The sequence below is a fragment of the Stegastes partitus genome, unplaced genomic scaffold, assembly GCF_000690725.1.
Source record: "Stegastes partitus isolate 25-593 unplaced genomic scaffold, Stegastes_partitus-1.0.2 Scaffold661, whole genome shotgun sequence".
NCBI classification, from domain to species: Eukaryota; Metazoa; Chordata; class Actinopteri; family Pomacentridae; genus Stegastes; species Stegastes partitus.
The window spans coordinates 152,709-179,023 of record NW_007578392.1 but is presented as its reverse complement, the minus strand read 5'-3'; the positions used below and the strand labels follow the sequence as shown (position 1 = coordinate 179,023).

Below are 26,315 nucleotides of genomic sequence, written 5' to 3'. Positions count from 1 at the left end.
CTATCTATACTTGCAGGGCAGTTTCCATGTAATGCTATCTATCAAAAACTTCCTGTTGTTATGCCAGTTCATCCGGGGATTATTTAATTTCCTGTCTTTACTTCTGTTCCCGACCAGATTGCAAGACAACAACAGCAGCTTCTGCAGCAGCAGCACAAAATCAACCTCCTCCAGCAGCAGATCCAGGTCAGTGAATGCATTTCTGTTGGCCCTGCAACACTCAGCAGCCAACGCTCGCTTCTGTCTACAACTTTTCTGCCTCTTCACTATAATTAGTGCGGCACTGTTGTCACCGTGAGCCAAATGTCTGGATGTAACGGCACAGATCAATCAAATTAAACATTAAAGGAAATATTACTAACTTCAGTTAGCCTCTCTAATAATTTTTTTCCCCTCTTTTCATACATCTCATCTCGTTATCTTTAATTTTTTGTGTCACGCTACCATTCATCACTCTCGTCAAATGTTAATTGGCTGTTGGTAATCGAGCTTTAAAATATGGAGGCAAATAATTAGCACGTCTTAATGAACAAAAAAAGGGGGAAAAGTAACAACAGCTAATGAGTCCTGTTGATGGAGAGAAGCCTGGAGGTGGGCGACATGAAAGAGGCTGGTAAATGCCTCTGGAGCGGGCTGATCCCAGAAGGGCAATGTGGCTTTAACACAGCCGCTGCTCACAGGAGCTGCTCAGACCCACGTTGTCATCATGATCAGGGCTTTTCTGTCCTATACATCCTGATATACATCCTGATGCTCTGCTATGCATTTATGTGTTGCTGCAGCTTTTTATTTCCATTCTGTGCACCTCGTGCCGGCCATCGTCCTCGTCACTGGTGTATGTTTGTGTATGTTTGTGTATGAGCTGAGGGGCAGTGGAGGACCACCCATTCAGCCTGGAGCTGGATATGGTCAGACTGCTCACGGTAATCCAGGGCTGGTCACTGGCAGTGGTCAAGGTTGTGAGCCTGGCTGCCTTTATGAAGCTCGTGTTATCCTGCTGGGTGTGTTCGGTGTCAGGCACATCCGTCTCCATCCTCCTCCTCCTCCTGTGCTTGTTCTCACAGACAAATCTCCCAATCCTCGCCTTTCCCTTCAAACTCTCACAACGAATTGTTCCTACAACAAACCCTGTCCTGCACTTCCAGCGATATCTTCACCATTTTTTTTTTTCTTTTGCTAAAAAGCCGGTTGGATGTTGAACTGCGCCACTACACAGCGTAGTTTGCTCTCATGATGCACTGAGGCAAAGCAAACTTCTGTTTTCTAACAGCAGTTAGCACAACAACCAAACTGCTGCTGCTAAGTGCTCTCTGCTGGAGAAAGGCCACGCTGCCAGGGCACTCCTGAGCCTGGACGCTTCACTTCAGCAGTGGACAGTTTATTGGAAAAATTATTCCATATTACACTCCACTAAAGACGAGCCCCGAGCGCGACAGTCTGTGTAGAAAACACTCTAACATGAAGTACCTCACACACTGCTGAGGGGCTAGTATTACTCACATCATAGAGGGCCCTTTACTTATGCTCATTGAGCATAAGGGCACAGCCCTAAAGAATCTCACTTTTAGAGGCCCTTGCTTTCATCAAAAAGTTATAGGCAAATGATACCTGAAAATTCCCCTTGATGCATAGTTTTGAGAGCGGGTGGGGGTTCAAGTGTGTACGGGAACGTACTTCTAAATATCCATTTCAAACACTTGAACAGAGATACAAGTAAAGTTCTTTCTTGCAGAGCCCAGTTAGCCAGCTTCTCCCCTGACAAAATGTGCTACAGATCTTCCCTGATAAGGAAAAAAAAAAGAGCCACATCCACAATTAAGTAAAAGAATCACATGTTGAGTCCATCTGTTCAGCGGCCAGCAGCCTCCCCGGGCTGCACCGAGCCGACATCACAACAACTTTAATAAGTTTCATTGTGAGCAAGACTGTTGATCTGACAGCGAGTTATGTAAAGCAGAAGATGTCCTCCCTCCTTAACTTGGTTCCTCCTAACATCCCATATGCTGACGGCCACTCCTCTCGAGTTGGAGCATCAACGGGAGAAGATAAAAGAGAGTCAGGGGCGAGTTAGTGAAGCATTTTTTGCCACTCTGTTTTCATTACTGCTGCCTCTTAAAAATGGCCTGGCCATTTTAATATATAACAGCTTTGACTTAATTAGTTCTGTAAACAAGCTTCCAGCCTGTATGTCACAGACTTTTAGCAAAGTGATAAGCAGTGCTGAGGGATTGAGTTACTCCGCTGTTAGCATGGAGAGCACTAAACTTTATTGGAGACCCTACTGCCATCAAAGTCCTTCTGTTTTGGCTTCAGGGAGAAAACCCGGAGAAAGAGCCTCTTGCTCGGGCCTCGTATTGACGATGTGACTGATCACACGGGCCTAGTGGACATTGTAAACAGTCCGAACAATAAAACCGCGGGGACTGCAACCGGAGACTGTTGCTGGCATGTTATGTGTGTGCTTTCAAAGGCCTGCTGCATGTGAATTGGAGGTAATCTATCAGGAGCGTGTCGTTCTGGAGGTTTGGACCAAAGCAGCATGTAGTTCAATCAAGTTTCCCTCCTGAATAGCCATCTCTCTTTTTATCCGTCCTCATCATTCCTACGAGAGAGGCAGAGAGATTTAGTCTTTGTCCCTTTGGGATTACAATGTCACTTGTTTTAAGATAGCAGATGTTTTGATGGAAGTGTTAGAGGCTTATCAAAAGTTAAAGCTCCGGGCTTTGTGCGTTCTCCCCCTCGGCTTCTTTGTATTCCTTCAGTCCATCCTCATCGTTGAAATCATCTTGGCACTAATTCAATCCCGGGATTAGATTAAAGTCTTGAGTTGATTTAGTTGAAAATTTGAAACACCGTTCAGGATTTTAGGAGACGCGCGTGACAATTAAACATATATATTAGCAGAGGACTTGTTGGTGACTTATCTCTGTGAGATTACAGAAGAAGAAATAATAAGCAGCGCTGTTGTGTTTTCCTCGTTTGTCTCGGCTCGCCATCACTCTGAGCATTATTCTGTTTTGGTTTCACCATCAGTTTATCCTGCTGCTGATGGAGCAGCAGCTAAACAGCATCACACTGATCATCAGGCTGTTTTCTGGCATCTCACATGTATTTTCTAGTAACAGCACATGAGAGTTAAATTCATCTAAAAATAAAACGATCTCATGAGATGTGGGGCTCCGTGAAACTCAAGTGACGGCGCCGTTAGCATCCATCCCCTAACCTCACATGGTAATAACCCCGGTCCATGTATTCCTCCAGGACGCCGAGGTACAAGCCGCCGTATGGCTCTGCCACGCAAATACACATATACATGCAAAGAGGTGACGGCGTACAGTGCGCCGGCTCACAGGGACCCACGCACTGATACACACATCAAGAGAATAAATGCTGGCTGAAAGGTCAGGGTGAACTTTATCTTCACAAACAGGCTGGAGAAAGCAGAGCTCCCCAGATGAAACACAGGGACACTTTTAATCCAGAACATTTAATTTAAAAATGTTTTATCCATCAAAAGCATCACAATATCATGACATTGTGCCTGACTTTGGCATTGATGTGCTAACCCTGAGTACAGTGCGAGATCCCGGATCGCACAGATAATCGTTTCTATAGCGGCCGCCGTCGACAATGGGGCGGCTTCTTCTTTTTTCACGCTTGTTTTTCAAACCTGTTCCAAAACTGTTCATCAAGCAGGTCTGCGTCTATTTATCTCCCTTTGACCTGTTGTTCTCTCCCTACACATGGTGTGGCTTCAAACTCCAACCTCACTGTATGTACACACACATTATCTGTTCCTGTACCTTTAACCTTGTGTCCACAAGGATACACAAACACAGCGTGTGTGTATCTCTTCCATTTGAAAAGGAAAAGCAGAGATTAAAAGAGAAAAGGCCAGCCTGTTATTGTCCACTGCACACTTTAAAGTCTCAGAGGCTTCCTCACACGCCGCTTTAATGGCGTAAAGAAACAGTGGGGGGACATGCAAACGTCCAGTGTCTGCAAATCAAAGCTATAGTTCAATTACAGCAGCAGTTACCTGTCAGCGGACTTGCAAGGTAGATTTTAAATAAAATATATTTTAAAAAATGCAGATAAGCATGTGGTCTGACTTAACAAAGCTCTACACTAACTACTGTAAAAAGGGTTTGAAGGTATGAAACAATGCAGCAAACTAAAGTGAGCACAGCTAAATATAAGCTCTGTTTCTTACACGGTTATGTTTGCTTTCATTTCATACATTTCTACAAGAGGAGGGAAAAAAAACTGCACAGAAATGTAGGAAACCTGAACATTCACAGGGAACTCTGTGTGCAGTGGCCGGCCCTGTTCAACACTCAGGCTGTTGTAGGTTTGTTTGGATAATTTTTGTGACCACTTTTGCTTCAGCCAGAACCAAAAGAAGAAGAAAAAGTCCATTAATTGCTCCGAGCAAACCAACACCATTGTCTCTCTACCGTTTAGAAGCCGCTCTGGCAGAGGTTCCAACTTTTTAAACTCTATGGAAACATCTGTATTAGCAAATCCTGATTTTAGCCTTTGTTGTTTCACGTGCACGGCGCAGATGTGGCGTGACAGATGTCTCGCGTCTCGCTCGACCGGCAGCTATCATCAGGTCGTTCTTCATATTTCCAGAGTCCGGCTCTGTCTCCGGCCGTGCCACTCTTGTTGTGATGCCGTTCCAGTGCGATTCGGATGTAGCTTAAGTTGGTCGGGGTCACGGTCACGGTCCTGTTGCGACATAAATCACGGAGCCAGTGTAAGGTCTTTGGCACCGTTAGGCAGCTTCCCACAAATAATTGGCCTGCACTCAGTATTCCCATCCTCACGAGCCCCACACAGCTTTTTACAACAGATGAAGCATTAAAGCTTTGTTTAGCGCTGCACAAACAGTTATCTATCCAGGTCTCCCAGCACGAACAAAACAAATACTATCAAATTAGTGTTTGGTGCTTATGATAAATTGCCTACTGGCTGGTAATCACTCGTTTTTTTATTTTATTATCATAAAAGGGAATACATGCATGTTATCCAATCCATTGCAGTAATTTAATGCTTTGCTTCTGTTTGGTTGCCAATTTAGAGAAAATACAGCATTATGGTAAATATTTTAAATCAATCAGATGAGTTTAAATGAACACAGGGCCGTATGGTAATCGCATAAAGATAATAGAGCTAATTTGTGTATTCTCAGATGCTTTTGTTGTCTCCCCAGCACAAATGATTTTCTCAGTGTGAGACTCTTATTAATGCACTGGCAGGAAAAAAAAAAGAACAAACACAAAAATAGACATTGTTAAAGGGAATGTGTAAGTCCCCCAATTAGCACAGCTCGACTGGAGCTGTTAGCATGATAATAAGAGAATAATAGAGCAGGGAGATGATCACGCGTGTGTGTGTTTAAGTGTGGAAGCTGTGGCGTGCACACTCGTGCCCGTGCACATCTCTGTGCTGCCAGTTCTTCCCCTTGTGTTGAGGAGCTCAGTGTTAGCCTGCTAGTAGGATTATGTGGGGGCATTAACAGCCTAGTCAGACAGGCTTGGCTCTCGCCCAGGGAGGCTCAGTCCAGCATGTTCATCCTCCATTTAAGGAGACTGTTAGCTGATGAAGATGTGCACATGCAAGACTGAAGATAAAAGAAAGCGGTGACCCGACTCATTAGCCCCGCTGATTTAATATATTGACACTCGGATACAAATAATTCCATTTAGTGGACTCTATCGGCGGGGTGGGAGGGATCAATTTAATTAGTTATGAAATGTGACTCCTTGTCAGGGAGCAGAAGAAACGCTGACGTTAAACAAAGTCATGTGCAATCTAAACAATAAAGCCATCACGGCCCTGTTAAAACTTAATGATGCACAGAGAGGTGTCGGAGGTGTACGCGCTCAGCAGCAGCAGCCAGGGTTTGTAAATGAAGCCGAGTGGACGGACGGCTGATAAGCATTTGTGTGTTAAAACAAATTCTCACTTTAGAACTACAAACAGTGGACGCTGCCTAGAATGTTCTGTGGGTTCAGGACGTGGCCATGTCTTAACTTAACACGCGTGTGAAGCTGTGACAACACAAGGCGAGGCTGCTGGGCTTCATTACTAAGAATAAGAAATGACATCCATCCTAACACTGAGTGTCTTTCAAATAAAACATACGCTTGCTTGCCAGAGAGGCTGACACGTAGACAAACATACATCAATTATTGCTGTAAATTACACAATAAAGCCGTGCATTTGTGTAATTGGCCTTTGTGTTCGGATACCTCGGCGGTTTAAGCAGCGATAATTAATAAGAGGCTCCGTACGAGAGGCGCCACGTGAATAGCTGCAACGTGTGAAATCACACCTGAGGGTCTGCTTGGAATGAGACACCTGAGGGGTTTCTACAGCAGCCCTGGGACGGCTTCATTTATGACACACAAACTTCAAACTGCTCTCACGAGCGACGGCATAATTGACACAAGGCAGGAGATTATCTGGCGAACAGGGACGTGTATTTGCCTTTTAAATGACTCACGGCGCTAACTGATCCTGGTAGATGAACATCCATTCTTTACGTACGATGAATGGAGCGCTTTGAGGTCACGTCTGAGCATCACAACGCGGCACCTGTTTGGAGCCGCACAAGCCTTCCCTGGACGCAGGAGAAGCAGCAACACTTAACAGCCATTGTGCCCCGAGCCCCTCCAAAGGAAAAATATCAGTTGAGGGAGAACACATCCTCCAGTGTGATGTTGACTCAGTTTCCTCTCCCCCGCCGCACCGACTGTGTTTTCTCTGCTAATGTTGAGCAAACTGTTTTGTCTTTGCGTCGGCTGTGCGCGGCCGCCGTCCTCAGCGGTGGGCACGCTCGCAGGGAGAAGGAGCTGCATTAATAGACTCTACTGTGTACAGGCAGCCGGCAGCGAGAAAGGGGCGCGTGTTTTCTTAGGGCCGGGGTGGCAAAGCAAAGCATTCAGCCCATGGCTAATGCAAAAAAGGAGCTTTTTGTCTTTGGGGCGGAGGAGAGTCCAAGCATTCCCCAACACAACACAATGAATGAGCTAGTTTGTCCTGCGCACTTTCTTTTTTTTTGACTTGAAGATTTTTTTTTTGTTTGTTTTTGCAGGAACTGAATTCTCTGAATGCCAGTTTTTTTTCTTTTTGAACATCCCCTTTAATTTAATCAAATATAATTCAATCAGACATCTCGTTTGATCCTTCATTAAAAGGTTTCTCTTGCTCATCACTACACTGATATTCGAGCATTCTTGAAAGTCTCGGTGCACTTGTGTGTCTAATAAAGTTGGGAGGGTCTCTGCCGAACAACAGACCGGGCTCTGTTGTGTTCTGTGGGCCCGGCAGCTGGGAGGTAACAGTGGAGACAGAGGCTGGGTCTATGAAAGGGGGCAGCAGAGGGGGGAAACCCAGCCGTGGTGTGGAACATCCCATCACACAAATTAGGGGTGGTCTTCTGCTCCACATTCCTCTCATTAAATTTAGAACAGCAAATGAAGGCATAGTGTAATATTACTATTACATAACGCTAAATTATTTTACAATTATAAAATCCAGACCAGTTTCCGGTGGACGTACAAGCGTTTGTGTCTCTCTGCTTGCTCCAGAGTGTTAAAGATGTGATATTCCAACCCTTAGAGTCACATTACTTCATAAGCCTCACACACTTAAAGCCCTCCGTGTCCCACCGGCCTGCTCACAACACACGCATGTAGCCGACTATCTGACTAACCCGTGTCCAATGTGCTTTAAAACCTCACTTGCCCCGCTGCAATGAGGGTCTGAGGCACTTCGCTTATTCCCATTTCCATACAGTGAGGATGCACATACAGGATAACGACGCCGACCCACTCGTGTGTGTGTGTGTGTGTGTGTGTGTGTGTGCGGTTTATTTTTTATTTTTTTAACGCCCGTCATTACACATGCTGTTTGAGGGAGTCCCCGAGGACCTGGCCAGTTTACTATGAACCATAATTTTATGGCCAGACCTTGGAAAACAAAATTCATTCTTACGTCCACATATGCCCCCAGAAAGGGCGGATATTCTGTGGAAATTTAATGTTAAAAATAATTTTAAGGGTGAAACGCAGGATTGTGCTGCAGTGAGAATGAGTCAGCATGTAACGCATTTCACACTAAAACTCTCTCTGGTTCACAAAAACATGCACCAATTTAAAAAATTAAAAGAAGAAGAAGAGCATGCGTTCATCCTTGACCTTTTTGTTTTATACGAGACAGACAAAGACGGGCTTTCTTTTTGCTTTAAATCTTTCTGCTCCATCTTATTGTGCAGAAACGCCTTTTGTCTTCCTACTTTTGCGTCACACTTGAGGTCAAACCTTTATTATTCTGTCTACGTTAAATCCGAGCAGCGCGCAGAAACCCTGTAAACGCCACAGAGTGTATGTGAGCAAACAGCCGCCTGCAGTTTTATCCTGGATTCCAAGGAAGTGAAGAGGAGCCGCGAGGTGGAGGAGGGCTGGAGCGGAGGGATTTGGGGTGGGGTGTGCTGGGCGGGTCAGAGGGTTGGACTACCCTGCTTTCAGGCTCTCGTCGACTTAATATAGACATATTGGAATGGCTGTTTTCCAAGCAGGCTTGTTGCACTGTGTAAGGAATTAGTGGAACCAGAAGTCACCATTGGTTGTTCCCTCTGGATGGCCTGACCTCACTCCAGTGTCTGGATTTGCTGCATCTTATCCGGAACGGCACAGATATGAGTGACATCACATTCAGACATGACAGCGGCTGCTATCAGAGCCGCTGGAAACTCACAGCAAATAGTAGGACTCTGATACACAAGCGATCTGTCTTTTGTTGGACAGGGTGCGAAACTAGGATTTCAGGAAGGAAAAGTTCAGAGACTTGATCAGGACAAGGGCTCTTTGTTGGTGACCCTAAGCTCCGCCGCTATAATTTCCAGAGCAGACAAGCAGGAATAATGCGCTCCAGTGGAGTGGGTGGTAATATGAGGACCTCCGTTCAAAGTCTGGAGCATCAAAGTCTGCTTCAAATCTATTGATCAATTTGTCTGATTACCATTAGTTACAGACAAATCCAAACACCATCACATCGATCAATGTCTGCCGTGTGATGCTCAGCGTGCAGCGGCGGCGGCCTGATATGTGCTCCGAGAACAGCTGATTGCTCGATTGGAAGAGAAATCCTGCAGCAACACATACGATCACCGCTGAGTAATTTTTCCTCCTGGTTAAGCTGCAGCACGGCGTCCACCCAGCGGGCTGCGTGCACGGTGGCCGCTGTTAAACACATCCTGCTGCCTGGTGTCGGCTGCTGCTGCTGCTGCTGCTGCTGGGACGTAGCCAGACTTGTCAGCTAGCTCAAGATCACTTTCACTTTAAATGGATCACAAAAGGTGATTTCTACTCGCGGGCGTTTGGTGCGCAGCTCGGTGGGGAGCAGGGAGGAACAAAGTGTGAACCATCAGTTCTTACAGCAACAGCTGGAGTCTATCCTCCTTGGGTAAAATTACAGAAACCCTCCTACAGAAAATGTGAAAAAGAAGATTAGCGAGGAGTGCGGATCTGACAGCTACTAAAGTGTGGAAGTAATTTTATTAAAATTAGATGTCAGTGAAATGTGAATCCTCCTCTAAATGATTACTGGTGATTGTGATTTTTTCTTTTTTTTCCCCCCTAATGGGAAAAGGCGTCTATTACAATCTAAATAATTTTACAGAATTAGGATTCATCGCTGTGGACTCCTCAGAATCTTTTGGCTACTCGCGGCCGTATTGCTGTCAGTATTTTCACAAAAATACTTGAAGTGGTTTTACTTTTTAAGTCTCCTCCTGGCAAATGAATGCAGATTATATCCAAGTTGAGGATCTGTGTGAGAGGTGTGTTAAAAGGTGTCAAGTAGCAATTCATCAGAATGGAAGACCCGGGATCTCACAGGCCCTTTCAAGCTAATAACCGTGAACCACGATGACAACGAGATCGACGCTCGCCTTTTCTGCCACTTTTGTGTTTTAATCTTGTTAGTACCGACTGATTCTGGCAGTAAAAACAAAAACTGACACACTCTGCCTCACATAGCGCCTCGTGGTCTGCAGCGAGCAGAAAAACTTGAGTGTGGATCAGTGCATGGAAGTGTGAAAGGGTTCAGAGGGAAAGACAGCAGGGGGTCTCCAGCCCTCCTGGGTGCTTTGTAGAGGCTATAACAGACAGTGAGGAGCATGGGTGTTGACAGGGTCCCAAGTGAGTGCTGTAATGTGCTGTACATCTCCATTTGCACTGAGTGTTTTGGAGCTGCTTGCATGAGTGTTGTAGGTAGATGCTCCCCAGTCTATAAAAACAACATCACTCTGCTTTTTTTTTTATTGGCTCAAATACTTTATAGCATTATCCAGGCTTCGTGCAGCTCCGTAGAAATATATATTTAAATGTAAAATATGCCTTTTAATCACACAGCTTGTTAGAAATAAAATATATGAAGTACTATCTGTATTTCACCGTAAGTAATAATGTTATACGTTATGATAAAAAGTAAATCTAGCATTAGTGAAAGTATATCATGCATGGATTAATGCAGCATTAAAATGAACCTGTGTGTGTGTGTGTGTGTGTGTGTGTCCATACTGCATGTGTTGTAAGTGCTGGGAGAAATAAAGAGAGCTCTTTCAAGTCCAGCCTGTCTTTTACACCTTGTGTATTTACACATCAGACATCTGAGCCGTCTGGCTCGCCCTCTGCAGTCTGACCGCAGGTCGGCTGCTGTTGTACACTATTGTACAGTCAGTGGATCGAGTGTAACACGTTTCTTGTTTAACTTAACGCAGGACGTATTTGCTGAAATGAAAGACCTGTTAAAGTTTCTAAATTACAAAACTACAGCAGAACAAAGGTGGAAGCTGAACTACGTTTTGCAGATATTCCAGTTCTTCTCCTCTGTGTGTGTGTCTGTGTGCTCGCTAGCCGAGTCGCAGTGGAGCTGCAAGTTGGTTCTATTTATCAAATACCAGCATCTCCTTGAGAGGGAAACAGATTGCGTGCTGGCCTGCTACAGACTTCATCAGGTCATCTGAATTGATGATACATGCTGCAAGACGGCCGAGTTCCCCCGGAAACCTCTGTTGGAGCGCGTGCTGGCAGAGACGGGGGCCTCAGCCAAGTCTGTCTGACTGATCACTACAGATGCTCCTCTTCAAGTATTCCGAGTCAGATCCTTAGTGCTTGGTCTTGAGGGACAAACAATAGCACCTGTTCCTCATAAGATAGCCCATTCATGTATCTTTAATGAAGCCTGGGGGCAGATGGTGTGAAATGACATTATCCAGTACTTAGCAGTGCTAAGACAAAGGAAGAGCAGTGCCAGCACAACAATGCTGCTTTATTTACGACGAGCAGGGAGGACGCTGCCCGAGTGCCCCACTCACATCTGCTCCACTTCATTCTCCGACTCCTCAAGATCATCTTGGCAATAGAAATATCCTGGGCACTCAGCCCATACATAGATGAACTTGAGGGTAACTCTTAAAGGGGGGGTTGGGTTTGTAGCACCAGAGCGAAGCCACAAATCCATACACACTTCATCCTGCCTCTGCTTTTTTAACTCTGCATTTACATTTTTTTTTTTCTTCTATTACGTTGTCTTTTTTTTTTCTTCTTTTTTTTTTTAATAAAAGGAAAAAATGCTATCGTGTGCTCAGCCACTGTGCCAGCTGTTAATTGACAGCTCAACTAACCTCCACTATTTGTTGCCACCTTGAAGCTCCTCAAAATTTGATTTGCCTTTCTCTGACATTAGCTGCTGTAAATTAAACTTTAATGCGTGGAGCTTATTACTGCAAATCACAGCCATTCAAACTGGATGCATTTATTTCCCCTTCAACGCACATTCCTGCTGTCCTGCCTCACTGAGTGTTGTCTACATTTTAAAATAATAAAAGCAATAAAAGCTGATATCCCAGAAGAAATTATACCATTTAGAGCTTATTATTTAACACGTCTTGTGCTGATGCTTCATTGTGCGTCGTGGAGAAAACCTGAACATCTCTTGTACAATTCAGTTTTAATAATTAATGTCGTTGCATTTGTCCTTTTCAAATAATTAAAAGCAAATAAATTATACAAGTGCATGAGTTATAGTTAATGTTTAAACACTTTTTTGTGTTTTTCCTCAAGCAAAGCAACCGTTTTCCTTTTTCCTGTTTTTTTTATTTTATTTATATAATTAGTAAATTGAGTATTTCTACCATTAGACCATTCTTCTATTAAGATGTTTTATTTTAACTGTTAATGCGATCAACTCTATTTATACATAAAATAACTCTTAAATTCCTGCTGATGCGTGTCAGCTAATTCCTGAGAAAACACGGACTACCCTGCTACACATTTGCAGCACGCTTACAGGGACGGGGACTTGAGGGAGTCCTTTCCTGCCGTACATTCAGCAACAGACTCCATCTGTTTTAACAGTCCAAATACACAGACAGAGAAAAGCTGTGTTCCCCTGTGTCCCCCCCTCCCGCCGCCTGTCACTGGCCCTACCTCATGTTGTGACATTAATTATTGTGTTTTTCCATATGTTCCATACATGCAAGGCCAAGCTCCATCTTTCATCCGTTCAGCCTGGAAACTTGGAACACAAATCCCTATAAAGCAATGTTTTATTTAAGGACATTTGTCGCAGTCTCCTCGGCCATTTATTTTTCTCCGGCAACAGCATATTTTGCAGAATTACTTTTGGAAGAATTACATACTTTTCTATTCTTCCATAATGCACTTTCTGCACTTGCACTTCTGTAAAAGCTCAGTAGACATAAAACGGTTCTATTTATTTAGTTTTCAGTCTAGCTTTGCACCTCTGGACAGATCAATAAAGTTGTTTTAAGTAGGTTTGGCGTGCTGGCGCTGAGAGAAGCTGGGTGCAGCCACTCCTGGAAAGGGTCTACAGGGGGAGCAGCATCGGCTGAAAAAGTGGAGATCATAGCAGAGCTCAGCCAGAACATGGGACAGGTTGATTTCATGCCCCAATGCAGCGGCAGTAATTGCACCCAGACCCGTTTTATTGCGAGTTGATTTTAAGGAGGGATGAATGGAGAAACATTCTGTAAAGTGTTTATTTTGGGGGATGACCTTTATTAACCCATTTTCCAGGCGGGTTCCCCTGAGGTGATCTGGCTCGGTGCTGGATTAACCCTCGCAGGCCCGTGCTAGCCAGGCTGCTCCCTATCATGGGGTTTCAGGAAGCAGAGGATGACAGTAAAATTGGACCTGCAACATGTGTGCAAACCCCCACACACCACTTTTGAGACATGAGCTACTCACTCACCCCTGACACACAAATGCAGGGAGTTTGTGTTGATATTCCCAGTAGGCGAGTCAGCAACAGGCTGGATGGTGAAGGTTAGTGTGTGAGTGGAGCACAGAGAGAGAACGACGTTAAGATGAAATACAGGGAACAGCGAGCGCTTCTCAGCTGCCTCTTCTGTTTTACTCTGCTGAGAACAGTCGTCGTAAATTACCGGATTGTCTTTGGGCTTTTATCAGCTAAATAAACGATCATCCAAGATTATGTGAGTAATTGATCTTCCCCTGAGGTCAGTGCGTGTGTTTGTGCTGATCAGCTCTGCACCTGTGTAATACATTCAGCAGCCATCTTGCTGACAAGCTGCATGTGCTGCAAACAGCCGTGGCGACGGCGAACGCTTCCTTTAACGTCTCCACAGAAGCCGTACGAACCCTCTGCGCCTCCCTGCTCGCCGTCCTGTATGTCACTTCCTCAGACTGACGCGGGAACAATGTGCGTATGCCGAGGCCTTTGATGTACCAAGGTGAAATTGTGGTTTGGATTAAGAGCAGGCATGGCCCGGCCAGGTATTGTGTGAGCACACGAGGGCCGTCATTGCCGCAGAGCGCCCTGTCAGCACGCGTTAGGAGGAGCTGTGATCTGGCCTCCCCCTGAGCGGGCTCTGTGTTTCTGTGTACCATGCCGATGCTTAGGCCTCTCTCTGATCTCTGCTCCCTATCTGTTCAGCAGGTCCAGGGTCACATGCCTCCGCTCATGATCCCCATTTTTCCACACGACCAACGCACTCTAGCAGCAGCAGCTGCCGCCCAGCAAGGCTTTCTCTTCCCTCCGGGAATGTCTTATAAGCCAGGTATGCTTGCAAATTAAACTGTTTTTGTCATTGTGTCCTTCTTCTCCTTTCAGCACTACGCCGTGATTTGCAATTATATTTTTCTCGACTTAAAGTTGTCAGCCTTGGATGCACAGCAAAAAAAAAAAAAAATAGTGCTTCATTCACACCCAAAGTTCTTGGCATGCTCTGCTCTGTCTGAACTTGGATTGGAGACCAAGGTCTTGGAATGTTCTAGTCCATGTGGAACAATAGATATGGGTAGAGGAGCACAGGAATGTAAACACGTTGTCAACATGAAAGTATCCTTCAGGGCTGTGCTGCCTATAATCGTTTTTCAAGTATCCACCGTTAGAGATCCAACAACACAGGAGCTGAGCGCTGCTATTGTTATGAGCCGAAAAAAGCAACTCCTCCTCAATTACAGTTTCCCACAATCATGTCTTGTGATAGTGAAATTAAGTAATTAAAAAGGTGGATAGTTGGTGGATGATGTAAGAACAGGTTTAGCTCCACGTATAACTGTTTTTGTTGCCTGTAACAACACGCCTTGTTCTCTGCCTTTGTCTTTTGGATCGAGTAGAAAAGAAGCTCCGCCACCTTCAAAACAAAACAAAAAAAAAAAAAAGAAGAGTTTTTTGAAATAGTTTCAACATGTCGACTGATGCCCTGCCAAACCTCTAACACTCCCATATCCTCATAGAAAGTAGAGATGAGCTACCACGTACTACTGTACCCGTCACAACTACAACAAAAAGATCCGTGCATCCCAGTCCGAGCTTTCCACTTCACAAAGCCGACTCGGTTCCAAGCTATTAGGTAGTCAATCAAATTAAACTCAATTTATCCACCAAAAAAAAAAAAGTTTTCCTATTTTCACTCCCACGCGAGCAAATAGAAAGAGACAGTGTTATGTTGATGAAACCCTCGCTGTTAAAAAGAAAAAGGATTTATGAGTCAGCCGGCGAAAGGAAAGTCCTTGTCTGCCTCAGAACAGAACCAGAACACGGACGAGGGCTGAAATTTGAAAAAGAAACAGTGGGGCTGTCAGCAGGTTCGCAACACAACATTAAAAGGTGTGGTAGTGCAGTTAATGAATTAACTATAAAACCACAGGATGAAAAAGAAAGTCAGCTATTTTGGAACTATGGAGCCATGACAGCTTAAACAAAATGCCTGAGGGGGAGTCTTTTACCACTGTGCTTCTCGCAATAGGTTTGACACGGAAAATGTTTTAGTTCAAATAACAGGAGCTATTATGGAATCATGGTCAGGGGTCACCATTTGTATGGCTCCTGCATTATTCATGAGTTCACCAAGAAATGGCAAGAAGGGGGTTTGAAAATCACTCTTGTAGTCAGGAGAGGTATTTTCAAAGCCTTTATTATTTCTCCCCGTCCGACACGACGCACACAATATACCCGGAGAGGACAATGTTATCGTCACCACCTGCAGGGCGGACGGGAAGCTCTTCTCCATGAAGCCAGTGGCCAAGCATTCACTTCCAACACTAAGGCAGCGCTAATCTGATGTTATCATTATGAGACGACTCCCAGGGACCGCTGCTTATGACCCCACAACCCTGTGGCGCTCACATGGCAAGCAGAGTCATTCTGGCACCGTGGTGGTAACCCATCACCCCGTCCGCTGGCTGTGCTCAATGGCCCGGTGCTGCATGGTAGACAGGCACAGCCGCAGAAGCACCAAGTCATCTTTAAAACAAATAGATTCGAGTTCTATTCGCGCTGTTTACACGGACGCGGCGGCGTTCGGTGTGAGGTGCCTCTAATGGACCTGCAGAACGAGCCCATAGTCTTTAGGCTCGTCTGCCGGTCTTCCTCATAGACGTCCTGCTGACAGCTGATAGTCTCCTCGCGCCGTTTTATTTTATTACTACATTAATCTGTCCTCTGATATCGTGGCATCAGTCGTCAAGCTGGACGACGTGGGTTTCACAGGTTTAGTAATCAAAAACATGAAACTTTACGCGCGTGTTTATTTTCGTGTAAGTCTTTAATTTACTGTCAAAAGTCTGCGAAAAGAGACGATCAAGTCTGAGGGCTGCAGTCATAAAGTTCATTTATCATCATCCGATCTGCCCTAAGAAAGGTCTCGGCTACATCTGTCAACCCTCAGCAGATCTATGACTTATATTTCATAGCGCCACATGAGCGGGGAAATATAGCCTGTTGTGACCATGGCGTCACCTGCACTACCCCCTCCCCGCCCCCCAGGCTTCAGCATTTCAGAACCCGGGCTCCGGGCATGGAACCAGCCGGCTAAAAACAAGAAGAAAAAAAAACGTTTCAAATGTAATTTCTCTCCACTAGTGAGTGACGCCAACCTGGCCCGGTGCCTGTTCTCCTGGAGTCTGTTGCCTCCAAGTAGACTGTGGAGCACCCCAGACCTAGACCTCGGAGCCTGAGACCCCCCTTCCCGCCGCCAACCCCCCCAAGCAGTCGTAGCACATGACCCTCCCCAGGTTTCACATGACATCCAAAGACATCCAGCCATTTATTATCCCCAAACCCTACGTCACGGACAGAGCGAACGAGGCCGGGGGAGAAAGCGATACCAAAAAAAGAGGAGGTGTAGAAATAACCACAGTGTACCTCCATACATCCAACCTAGCACTATTTGAAACCACTTCTGCTGTGTGATTTTATTTGCTACTAAATGGGGATTGAATTTCCATGGCCCGTATCACATTGTGCTGCGCTGTACAAGATTGCGAGGGGAGGCGAGCAGACGAGGGCAAAGTGAAAGAGAAGGTATATACATTTACCTTGTCTGTGGCTTAATGGCTCCATATGTTTGTGAGGAGAAGTGACAGGCAGAAGTGGGGTCTGAGCGAAGGCCAACTACCCCCTCCCCGCCTCCCCCTCCTCCGTCAGACACATGCCTCCGCCCGACCTCCCCTCTATGAATGCCGCGCTGGCCCGTCTCGCTGGGGATGTTCTGTCCGTCTCCACACACCGGGCTGAGTGTGTAAAAGCTCCTGCACCCCCCACGGACATCACTCACGCTGCAGCCGTTTTTATATGTGCGTCTGACAAACGTGCTGATGGCGGGCCAGCAGCGGTGAATAGCGACGAACAGCGCCGCTATTTGAAGACCGATTCCTTCTTGTTTGATCACAGTGATATGTGAGATAAGAATGTGTGCGTTTTTTTTTTTTAACCCTTGTTATTGTGACTGCACACTTGTTCTAACTAGTTTGCATACAAGTGCTGCCAAAGCTATCAGCGAGAAACAAACAATGTCGTGTCGAACAATAGCCAGACAAGTCCACAGCTGTACGAACCGCCTGAGAGAACATGCTGGTGCTTTTACATAATCGCTAACTGAATACCAGATATTTCACATCTAATCAGAGCGCGCACACACGCTCATCGACACACGATCTAAACCTTAACTTGTTTAGCTGTGTGTTAGCCACTGTTGTCATGGTGTTCTCCAGGGTGAGTAGTGCACAGGTGGAATAAGGAAGGTGAATGGTGTGAAATGTTCCTTAGCAATCCTGTTCCAGTCCAACCACCTTCGCCTTTTGTTAATGCAGATGTTTGGGCTTGAAGCCAGGGGCTCGTTGCAATGTGCCACATTGCTGTGGCAAAAGTAGTGCAGGGCCCAGAATCTGTGTTGGCACTTGCCTGGTCGCTGTGGGCCGGCTCATTGTCTGAACCTGTGTGCATTGTCGTCTCTCTCTCTCCCCCCACCTCCCTGACAGGTGATAACTACCCGGTGCAGTTCATTCCATCCACAATGGCAGCTGCAGCAGCGTCAGGACTCAGCCCCCTCCAGCTTCAGGTATGTACAGTACTATGACAAAGAATGCTAGGGACGCTCGCCAAGCTCAGGGCAGAAAGGATGGCTAAGCAGCTGTACGCTAAGTAATGAGCTGCACACTAAATAATCCTGGAGGCCCCCAGCTCACACACGCTTATCACCTTACATATGTAATTTATCCCATTTTATAGAGGATTTATCCCCACTAGCTCTGCCAGACAGAGGAGTTGGGAAGATAATAGTTATTAGAGAGAATGAGAATCACTCTGGTTGCCTTAATCGCCTGCCAGTGAATTTATCAGAAGACAATTGACTGTGTAAGAATGTCCTTCTTATTGCTTTTATCCAGCAGGATCCCAGCTCTATTTATTCTATGTCTATGAGGGAAAACAATTAAGAAGAAAGATCATTTGCCTGTGATAAAAAAAAATAGCTCAGCACTTTGTGTGTAAAACAAAGTGGAGCTGAGTGGGGGGGTTCTGAGCCACAGAAAATACTGAGATAGGTTCCAAGCCCTACGGGCACCTCCAGGACTTTTCTCACAGAGCATTTAAAGGAGCTGAACCCAGGCCAGAGCCTAACCTGAGGCCATAATGTTTAATGTGAATAATTATCTGCATTCTACGGTTCAGATTGTTGCGATTATAAACACCACGGTTACCAGGGATTCTCTCAGCCCGTGCCCCATCCTTGTTTCCAAATTGGTGATAATGGGTGGCAGTGCTGCTTGTTGCTTCTTTAATTATCAGTTTCCTTCACAGTTCTGAGTAATTGTAGATCTTATGTCTGTTTGAAGCTAGAAATCAGCACTGTTCTGTGGAGACAAAAGGAGCAAACACAGTATCTGTGCTAACATATAGTTAAGTGGCCGCTGCTGCTTTGTCAACAGCAGCACAAAGTTGCTTAATAGCACAACATGTGATGCTCGAAGAAGTGAGACAAGATTTTTAAAAAAGAAGTAAAAAAAAAAATAAAGGAGAGAGACAGAGCTGAAGACTGAGGGGGGAAACTCTCACACGCTGATATATGTGGCGTTTGTCCTTCGGAGGCTACCACTGTCAGTGTTAACGAGCCTTGGCAAGTTCTAACAATGCATGCAGCTGGCTCTGAAGAGCTGTGCGTCATTATGCAGCCACGAGAAGAGCTATCAGAGGCATGTAAGGTGTTAAATGAGTCTGCTCATGTTTGAAGACGTGTGTCTGTAAGAGCGAGAGAGAGACAGAGGCTGCGTTTGTGTCTCCGGAGCTCAGTTTGTGTGCCACGGCGAGGTCCACTGGAAAGGAGTGTCGGTTCAGACAGGCATGCCCGGGCTATTTATAGGGGTGTATGAGGTCAGATGAGACAGTCATATATCTGAAGGTTGGGGTGAGAAGGGGAGACGGGTCGAGAGTCATTAATTCTGACTATGTATCTAACCCTGGGAACGGGCAAAAACAGTGCCTCCACGACCATGACTCGGCTGACCTTTACAGAACACAGTAAACAAAAAGAGGTGCATTTTCCATTAATTGAAGTCTGTCAGCCTGTCACATATTCCGCCTGCTGGCTGCTATTTACTCTGCATAGAAATTCCCCTTAAAACAGTACGGCAAGTCAAACATGCCCTTTCCTACATGGCTGGGATCAACAAGCGATGTGACTGCCGCCACTTCCTCTACAAAGCACCGGCAGCCTGGCATGATTAAAAACATCATATCAGCCCAGACACGGAATTAAGTTGGAGTTGTTTGATCCCTTTCTCGAGCAATAATAGCAGCGGCAACCTCCTTCGTCTTCGAAATTAAAAGTATTGAAAAGTGCACCTAAACGTGTTTTTGACCGAGCAGAAAAGGAAAAAAAAAAAGTTCCTCTGATACAGAACAACATGAGGAGATGCGTTAGGTCCACTGCTGTAATGCAGCTAAATGGAATATTTGGAATAAAAGGTGATTAAAAAATAAAATAAAAAGCCCCTCTGCATATATTATTTGTTACTTATTAGGTTTATAATTTATGCATCATCAAGCACAATTCTCCATTAACCCCTTGAACTAGTCGGAAATGTTCTCGTTTTCACTTTCAAACCCATTGTTTATCTTCTTTTTTTTTTTTTTTACGCTCACGGATACAGAATCCGACACACACGGCTGAATAGGCAGCCCTCCTCAATTAAAATATCTCTCGCTGTCAGCTGCATGGCAAGGTATAATTTTCGCCAATTTACTCAGTTTAGATTGTGCAATATATGAACCTTAAAAAATTATCCTATTGGTAGAATTAATTCCCACAATGCCGCTGAGGTAATGTGATCAGCCATCCAGCCGGAGAGGCTAGCCGCTCCGTCAGTCTTAATGTTGGCCACGCAGCCTCTTCACAATCTCCTGTGTCATAACAGTCTGGGATCCTCCCCCATTCCCCGCCCTCTCTCTCTGAGAGAAGAAAACCCAACAAGGTAACAAAGGCTTAGAGCTGATGGATGTAAATGAATCTTGCAGGATGCGTTTGAGTGTTGGGAGACTGTAATTTGCTTGTCAATACAGGGTGGGTAGCATCACTCTGGTGGGCTGGCAGTCTGCAAGTGGCTGTCACCAGGCATCGCTGTACCACGGGGCAATTTCACTCAATGTTTTCCTGACAGATTGGCTCTGGTCTGCAACTCACAGGAGAGGAGGCGGGTAAACTATCCCAGCGCGACATGCCCCTCTTCATTAGTGCCCACACAGAGCCGGGATGAGCCGAGGACCAGCAGGAAACAATGGCTCCATCCCTGCCTGTCCTTCACTGATTACAAGTGACACGTCTCACCTAACAGAAGAAATTGTGCTCAGATTGTACCCCAATCTGTCCCCCACACCTACTGCATTCAATCGAGGCGGAGAGGCAAGAAGGGCATTTCCCTAATTCCACAAAAGAATTTTCTATTTGGGACAGCATTTAATTTGCTGTTTGTACACTATTCCTCGCTCCAGTTGCCGAGTGAAAAACTATTTACTTAAGGAGAATATGGGCTGACTATACATCGCCTGTCTCTCTTCATACAGAGCCGGCCAACAGTAGGACAACCTGCGACAAACTCCTGTTGTGTTTTTCTATCATTGGAAGCAGACTTTGGAGTTTAGGCCATTTTAGAGAAAGAATTATTGGATAAAACAGAACATCTGGGTCCTCAGTATGTAGAATCACAGTAAATAGAAACCCTCTGCTCTCACTCAGTCAGAGCTCCCTTTTCTATCTCCTGCTTTTCCAATTTCCAGTCCACATCTTAAACCATCTCTAAGTGTCTTAGTTTGTGTATTTCTCTCTCAATTATCCCCCTCCTCTTTTTTCTGTGTTTGTCTTGCCTTTTTTTTTTCTCCCCCCACCCCAGGCCCATGACATCCTCATGCTTTTACTGTGCTGAAAGTCGAGCCGCTCCAGATAAGACTTAACGCCGCAATTACATTTCGCCACATTTGCCACGGCATCTCTCTAGGCCCGTGATAAACCTGGGCCCGGCCTCGGCTCACGCTCCCCACTGTCGAGATGAAAAGCAGCCCGTACGCTTAGCAACAACCAGATCTCAGGCAGACAGACACATCTGAAGGAGTACTCACTGGCTTAGACGACTGGAGCGATAAGAAAGAGTGTTACACAGTCAGGGACAAACAGGAAGAAAGTGGGAGAGCAGCAAACCGCACATTATCTTTTGTTTGGATGTAAATGCCTGTGTAGTACAGATGTGAAGAAACAGCTTCTATCATTAACAAGTGAAGCACTTTTGACTTTGAAAGAGAGGGAGAGAGAAGGAGAGGGGGGGTGGAAAGAGAGAACAGACATACTGTAGAGAGCAGCTGTTTCTGTGTTTATGAGCAAAGGAGCTCGGTCTTTGAAGGTAACCCAGAGCAGTGCAGCAATGCTAGAGAGTGTGGAAGGCTGGCTAATAGGACGGCTAGGTGAGCAGCTGGATGGAGGCAGTGGTGAACAGAGGGACAGATGGACAGATAGAGTGGATAATGCAGTGAGCAGCAGTGAATGGGAGGGCTGGCTCTGGGGCCCCTGGGCCTGGACTACCCACACCCACACTTACACAAGACAGACTGTGATTGTGGGCATATATGCCAAAGAGAAACCGAGAGAGAAGGATGCAAACGTATATACGCTAGCTGTACGATAGAGGGAAAAAGGCAAAGGAGAGGGGGGGAGGAGGGGCTGGAGCAGAGCAGGTTGGGTGCCAGCAGATGAGACAGATGTTGAGCCATACTGGAAAGCATCGGCACAGTGCACCAGGACGCCTTCCTCCACTCTTTGACATCTGGGCCTAGCCTGGGTCAGCCTGCATGGTCGCCCTGGGCAATGAGCCTGTACAAGCCTTGTGGCAAACGGGGCTGGCGCTGTGCTGCGTTTTAAATGGCGTGGTGCACTGAAGCACAGTTAATGCCCTCATATCCAGTCCAGCGCTCAGTGCCCAGGCCAGGCAGAGGTGAACGAGACGCTGACGTACCGACAAACACAAAGAGACGAGTCTGTTGAAGATGCCCGCCTCATATACAGGAGGATGCTGTAACTGCAAACTGTTTTTGTTTTTTGTCATCAAGTTTGTATTTGTGCACGCCGCAGTTCTAAATGTGCAACGCACCATTATCGCTGGCAGCAAGAAATCTGACAAATATCTGCTGCACATATTGCCATGCTGAGACTTTGCCCGCCTTAAAAAAAACACAAGATGCACATTTGGTTTCCATCAGAGCTTCTATGTAAAGGACACGGCACATGCTCCCCACATTATTCCCTATAATCGATTCTAATGTACACCCAGCCATAGTGTCAGCTTTAACCAAACAAACAGAGGCCGCCTGTCTTGATTGCATATCACAGTTCTGAGATGTCTAACATCATCAGCAGAGTGTGTAATCTCAGTTTAATGTCGCAGGCAGAAAAGTGAACCTCCCCGTTTAACCTCTGCTGCCTCCAGAGGGCTTGTTTTTAATTACCAGAGGCTAACAGGCTGACCTTGGGCGTGCTGCACTCACTTTGAATCCATGCTTGCTGAGATCTGCTCTGCTCTACTGGGAAACGAGCAACGAGGAGGTCAGAAGACAGACCTCAGGTTTAGCGTTTGCTTGTCTTCTCATTTATATGTGTTGTTTCTGTAATAAGAAATAGCTCACTGGGAAGTTATACACACATGCAGCATTTTAATTATTATGGCAAATGGCATTCTTTTTGGATTTAAAGTAAGATACTACACAAGCACATATTTCTCTTTTGCTGGTTTCTAACGTCCTCACTACAACTCTACCTGCTACACATCATCGTACAAGTCGTCGCTTATTGTGCTGTGAGAGATGTGAGTTCTGAAAGCTGTGATCAAATGAATTAAAACAACAAGTGTTAAGAGTGCAGAGGGGGCAAAAAAAGAAGGAGAAATTGGAAACACAAGCTCTACGAAGGCTTTCACCTTCTTCTCCAGCACCCCAGAGTTGGAGCTTTGACTTTCAGCTTGACCCTCATTACCATGAACCTTTTACTGCCCCCACCTGGCAAGTAGATATGAAGAAGGTGGTGCTGGATGTGAGAGAGTCAACTGAGGGAAACAGGCAGATGTCTGCTGCTTAGGGAGACCGGTCTTGGCAGAATGCATCATCTCGCCGCCGTCGTGTTCATTATACTGACAGCTTCGGGAGGTTGTTGTTTCTAATTCAAGCTTTTGCCCCGATATCAAACAACCCTGTAACACAGTGTGTATTTACAGTTTTGGTTTTTCTTACTTTACCACAAAAGCCAAAATAATAAAACCTCCAGACACACATTCAACACACATGTTTCCTGTCTGTCCTTGAAGAAGTGCATGCAGGGTGAGCGCACCTTTCGTCCGTCTTCCCCCTTGATTGTATTTATTGTTCTTTGGCTCTCAGAGTGTTCCTGGTCACAAGGGCAACCGCCGCTTCTCACCCCATGGCACTGACCTGCTAATCAGTGCTGGCATCCTGACTGTGTGCAATTTGAAGCAAAGTCTAATTATGCTCCTTTTCCGGAACAATAAAGTTCTTCCCACTCAGGTCAGAGTCGTGCCCATCAACAAGCCTGTTAGCAAACATCTGTCCAACAGACTCGTCGACAAAGACTTCCATGTAGCCCGGAGTGACAAGCGCTAAATGGAGACTCCTTCCTTTCTCTCTCTCTCTCTCTCTCTCTTAACCCGCACACACACACTCTCAGACACACCGAGTGCCCCTTACCACTGACATTAACCAAGTTTCACTCAGATGAGAAGAAAACAGAGTTCGGGCCGCTCCTGTGCCCGATCCCGTCGCACACAAAAGGCTGTTTGTGAGGGAGGTGGAGGCAGTGCTATCATTGTGGGAACATAATCAGTCTGTCATTTCCGCTGCCCATGTGCTGTTGTTATCCCGAGGTCCCCTGGAAGAATGGACCTTTTGTACTGTCGCTTATGTGGCAGCGATAAAGTTTCTTACAGGAGCACATGTGTGTTTATATCTGCAGATATGTGCATGGACATAAAGCGCTTTGTTAGGCTTTAGTCTTCACTTAAACTGCCAAAGGTGAGGACTGCGGGGCCGGGTTGCTTTCCCCCCCCAGTCCACACAAATGCAGTCTGTATGTTGCCGGTGGAACCAGGAAATGAGACAAGGTTTGCTGATTGGCCAGCGGAAGAGAAATTAGATTCTCTGTGACAGCACCATCTGACTGAATAACACAACAAACCATAAGGTTTACCCGGTCTGGGGGAGTCCAGGGGCGCTATCTGTCTGATGAAGTGAGGTCCGGGGCGATGTGGAGGAACACATTTTCTCAGACAGTAGCTCCATTTGACAGACCCGACCATTTGCAGCAGGGGACAAAACCCAATTCCATCACTTACCTGGTGGCCAGTCGATACAGAGCTGGAGAGAAGTCTCAGCGGCGCAGGAACCAACGCTGGGCTCTGTAGGCACAGAGAAAGAAACACAACAATAAGAATTTAAAGAAAATTAGTCCCAGATCTAGAAGATAGATGCACAACTTGACGTCAAGACTGTCAAACGTAACTTCATCCAGGATAAAGGATAAATTACTGCCCAAGATGTGATCCGTCAGACAATTAGCAGTCTGTGGCTCACCAGATTTTTTTAATACTCCTAACTCCAATACTAGAAGGGGTCGTGTTTAACCACATAATCAGCCCGGTGGTGTAATGTAAATCGAGCTTTCGGAGCTCAGCCCCGTTCGAGGCACAACTGTTGTTGAGCGCTTTGCCAGTCGTGCTCGTGTGCGGCGATGTCACCGGTTGGAAATCTCACTGATTTAACACCAAGGAAAATAGCAGCGACTGCATCGCTTCTTTGTGCAGGTTTCTAAGCCTTCATAATGTGCGTGTTTAACACACTCTGTGATGACAATCCAACTGAGGTCGGTCGTGGAACAGGACCCATCTCAACATGGCCGCGTGGAGACGAATCACGGGCCAGAAACTTCAATAGGAAGTTGTGTAGATCTTGAGAAACGAGAGATCTTTGCTAACACACTTGCATCCAGTCGGCAAACTTTTCTCTGTGATGAGTGGAAAATAGGGGCTCCAAGTATTTTGAATGAAAGCCATCTCTGTGTGGTTTTTAAGACTGCTGTCTCTCTCTGGGTTCAGCCTTTGAAATACAGTTAAGACCTTTGATGGAGGTTCTCTGCCAGCCTCATGGAAAGAGAGGAAAGACGTAAAAGAGAGGGGGGGAGATGAAGGCAGACAGAAGCAGAGAGAGAGAGAGAGAGAGAGTTCTAGGGAGAGGAAAAGACAGAATATAAAACTTTGAATGTTTGCTGGATTTGGATGTTAACGCCTTGCGGGTTTCTCCTCCTCCCTACAGCAACTGTATGCCGCCCAGCTTGCCAGCATGCAGGTCTCTCCTGGAGCCAAGATGCCTCCACTCCCCCAGCCCCTCAATGCAAGCGGGCCCATTTCCCCCTCATCTCTGAAGAATGACAAGAGTTCCTCCAGCCCCATCACTCAAGTCAAGGTACAGCCCACAACTCCTCCAACCAGCCCACCCAGCAGCAGCACCCGGGCCTTGAGTGGTACTTGACCCGGCCTAGCGTAGCCGGTGTTGTCTGAATAAACTAGCACCTACAATGTTCGCTGCTTCAGCGCTGCAGCCGGCCGGTGGTGAGCCCAGCCTCTAACAGGCCATCAATCTCTGGGGCTTTAACAAGGCCCTCTCTCTCCTAACCAGAAGTCTGTGGACATGGTTGCTATAGCTATGGCTGCTCCAAGCCAGTAATTTGTGGAACATATGTTTTTTTTTTTTTTTTCACAATGAAGTCTTTTCCTCTTTCTGCAACTAAAATGGAATAAAACCATTACAACGGAGCTTTACAATTGCTGACAAAAGTGAAGCAACAAAAAAAAAAAAGAAAAGAAAAGTGGGACTAAAATTGTTTTTGGCCTTGTAAACAAAGCAAATGCAGGAAGCGTTTTCTGCTGCTG

At 45.9% G+C, this 26,315-nt stretch overlaps 1 protein-coding gene across 3 annotated transcripts in view; it reads left to right on the top strand.

Annotated features, from left to right (window-relative positions):
• The window catches only part of LOC103363464 (transcription factor SOX-6-like), a 123,800-nt gene that overhangs the window by 76,260 nt on the left and 21,225 nt on the right, over window positions 1-26,315 (top strand). For 2 of the 3 annotated variants that reach the window (XM_008290241.1, XM_008290240.1), the window contains 4 exons: window positions 118-186; window positions 13,993-14,116; window positions 17,823-17,902; window positions 25,699-25,848. In XM_008290241.1, coding sequence (XP_008288463.1) covers window positions 118-186; window positions 13,993-14,116; window positions 17,823-17,902; window positions 25,699-25,848 — 423 coding nt within the window. The remainder of the gene's footprint in view (window positions 1-117; window positions 187-13,992; window positions 14,117-17,822; window positions 17,903-25,698; window positions 25,849-26,315) is intronic. The other variant, XM_008290242.1, reaches the window with a different exon arrangement.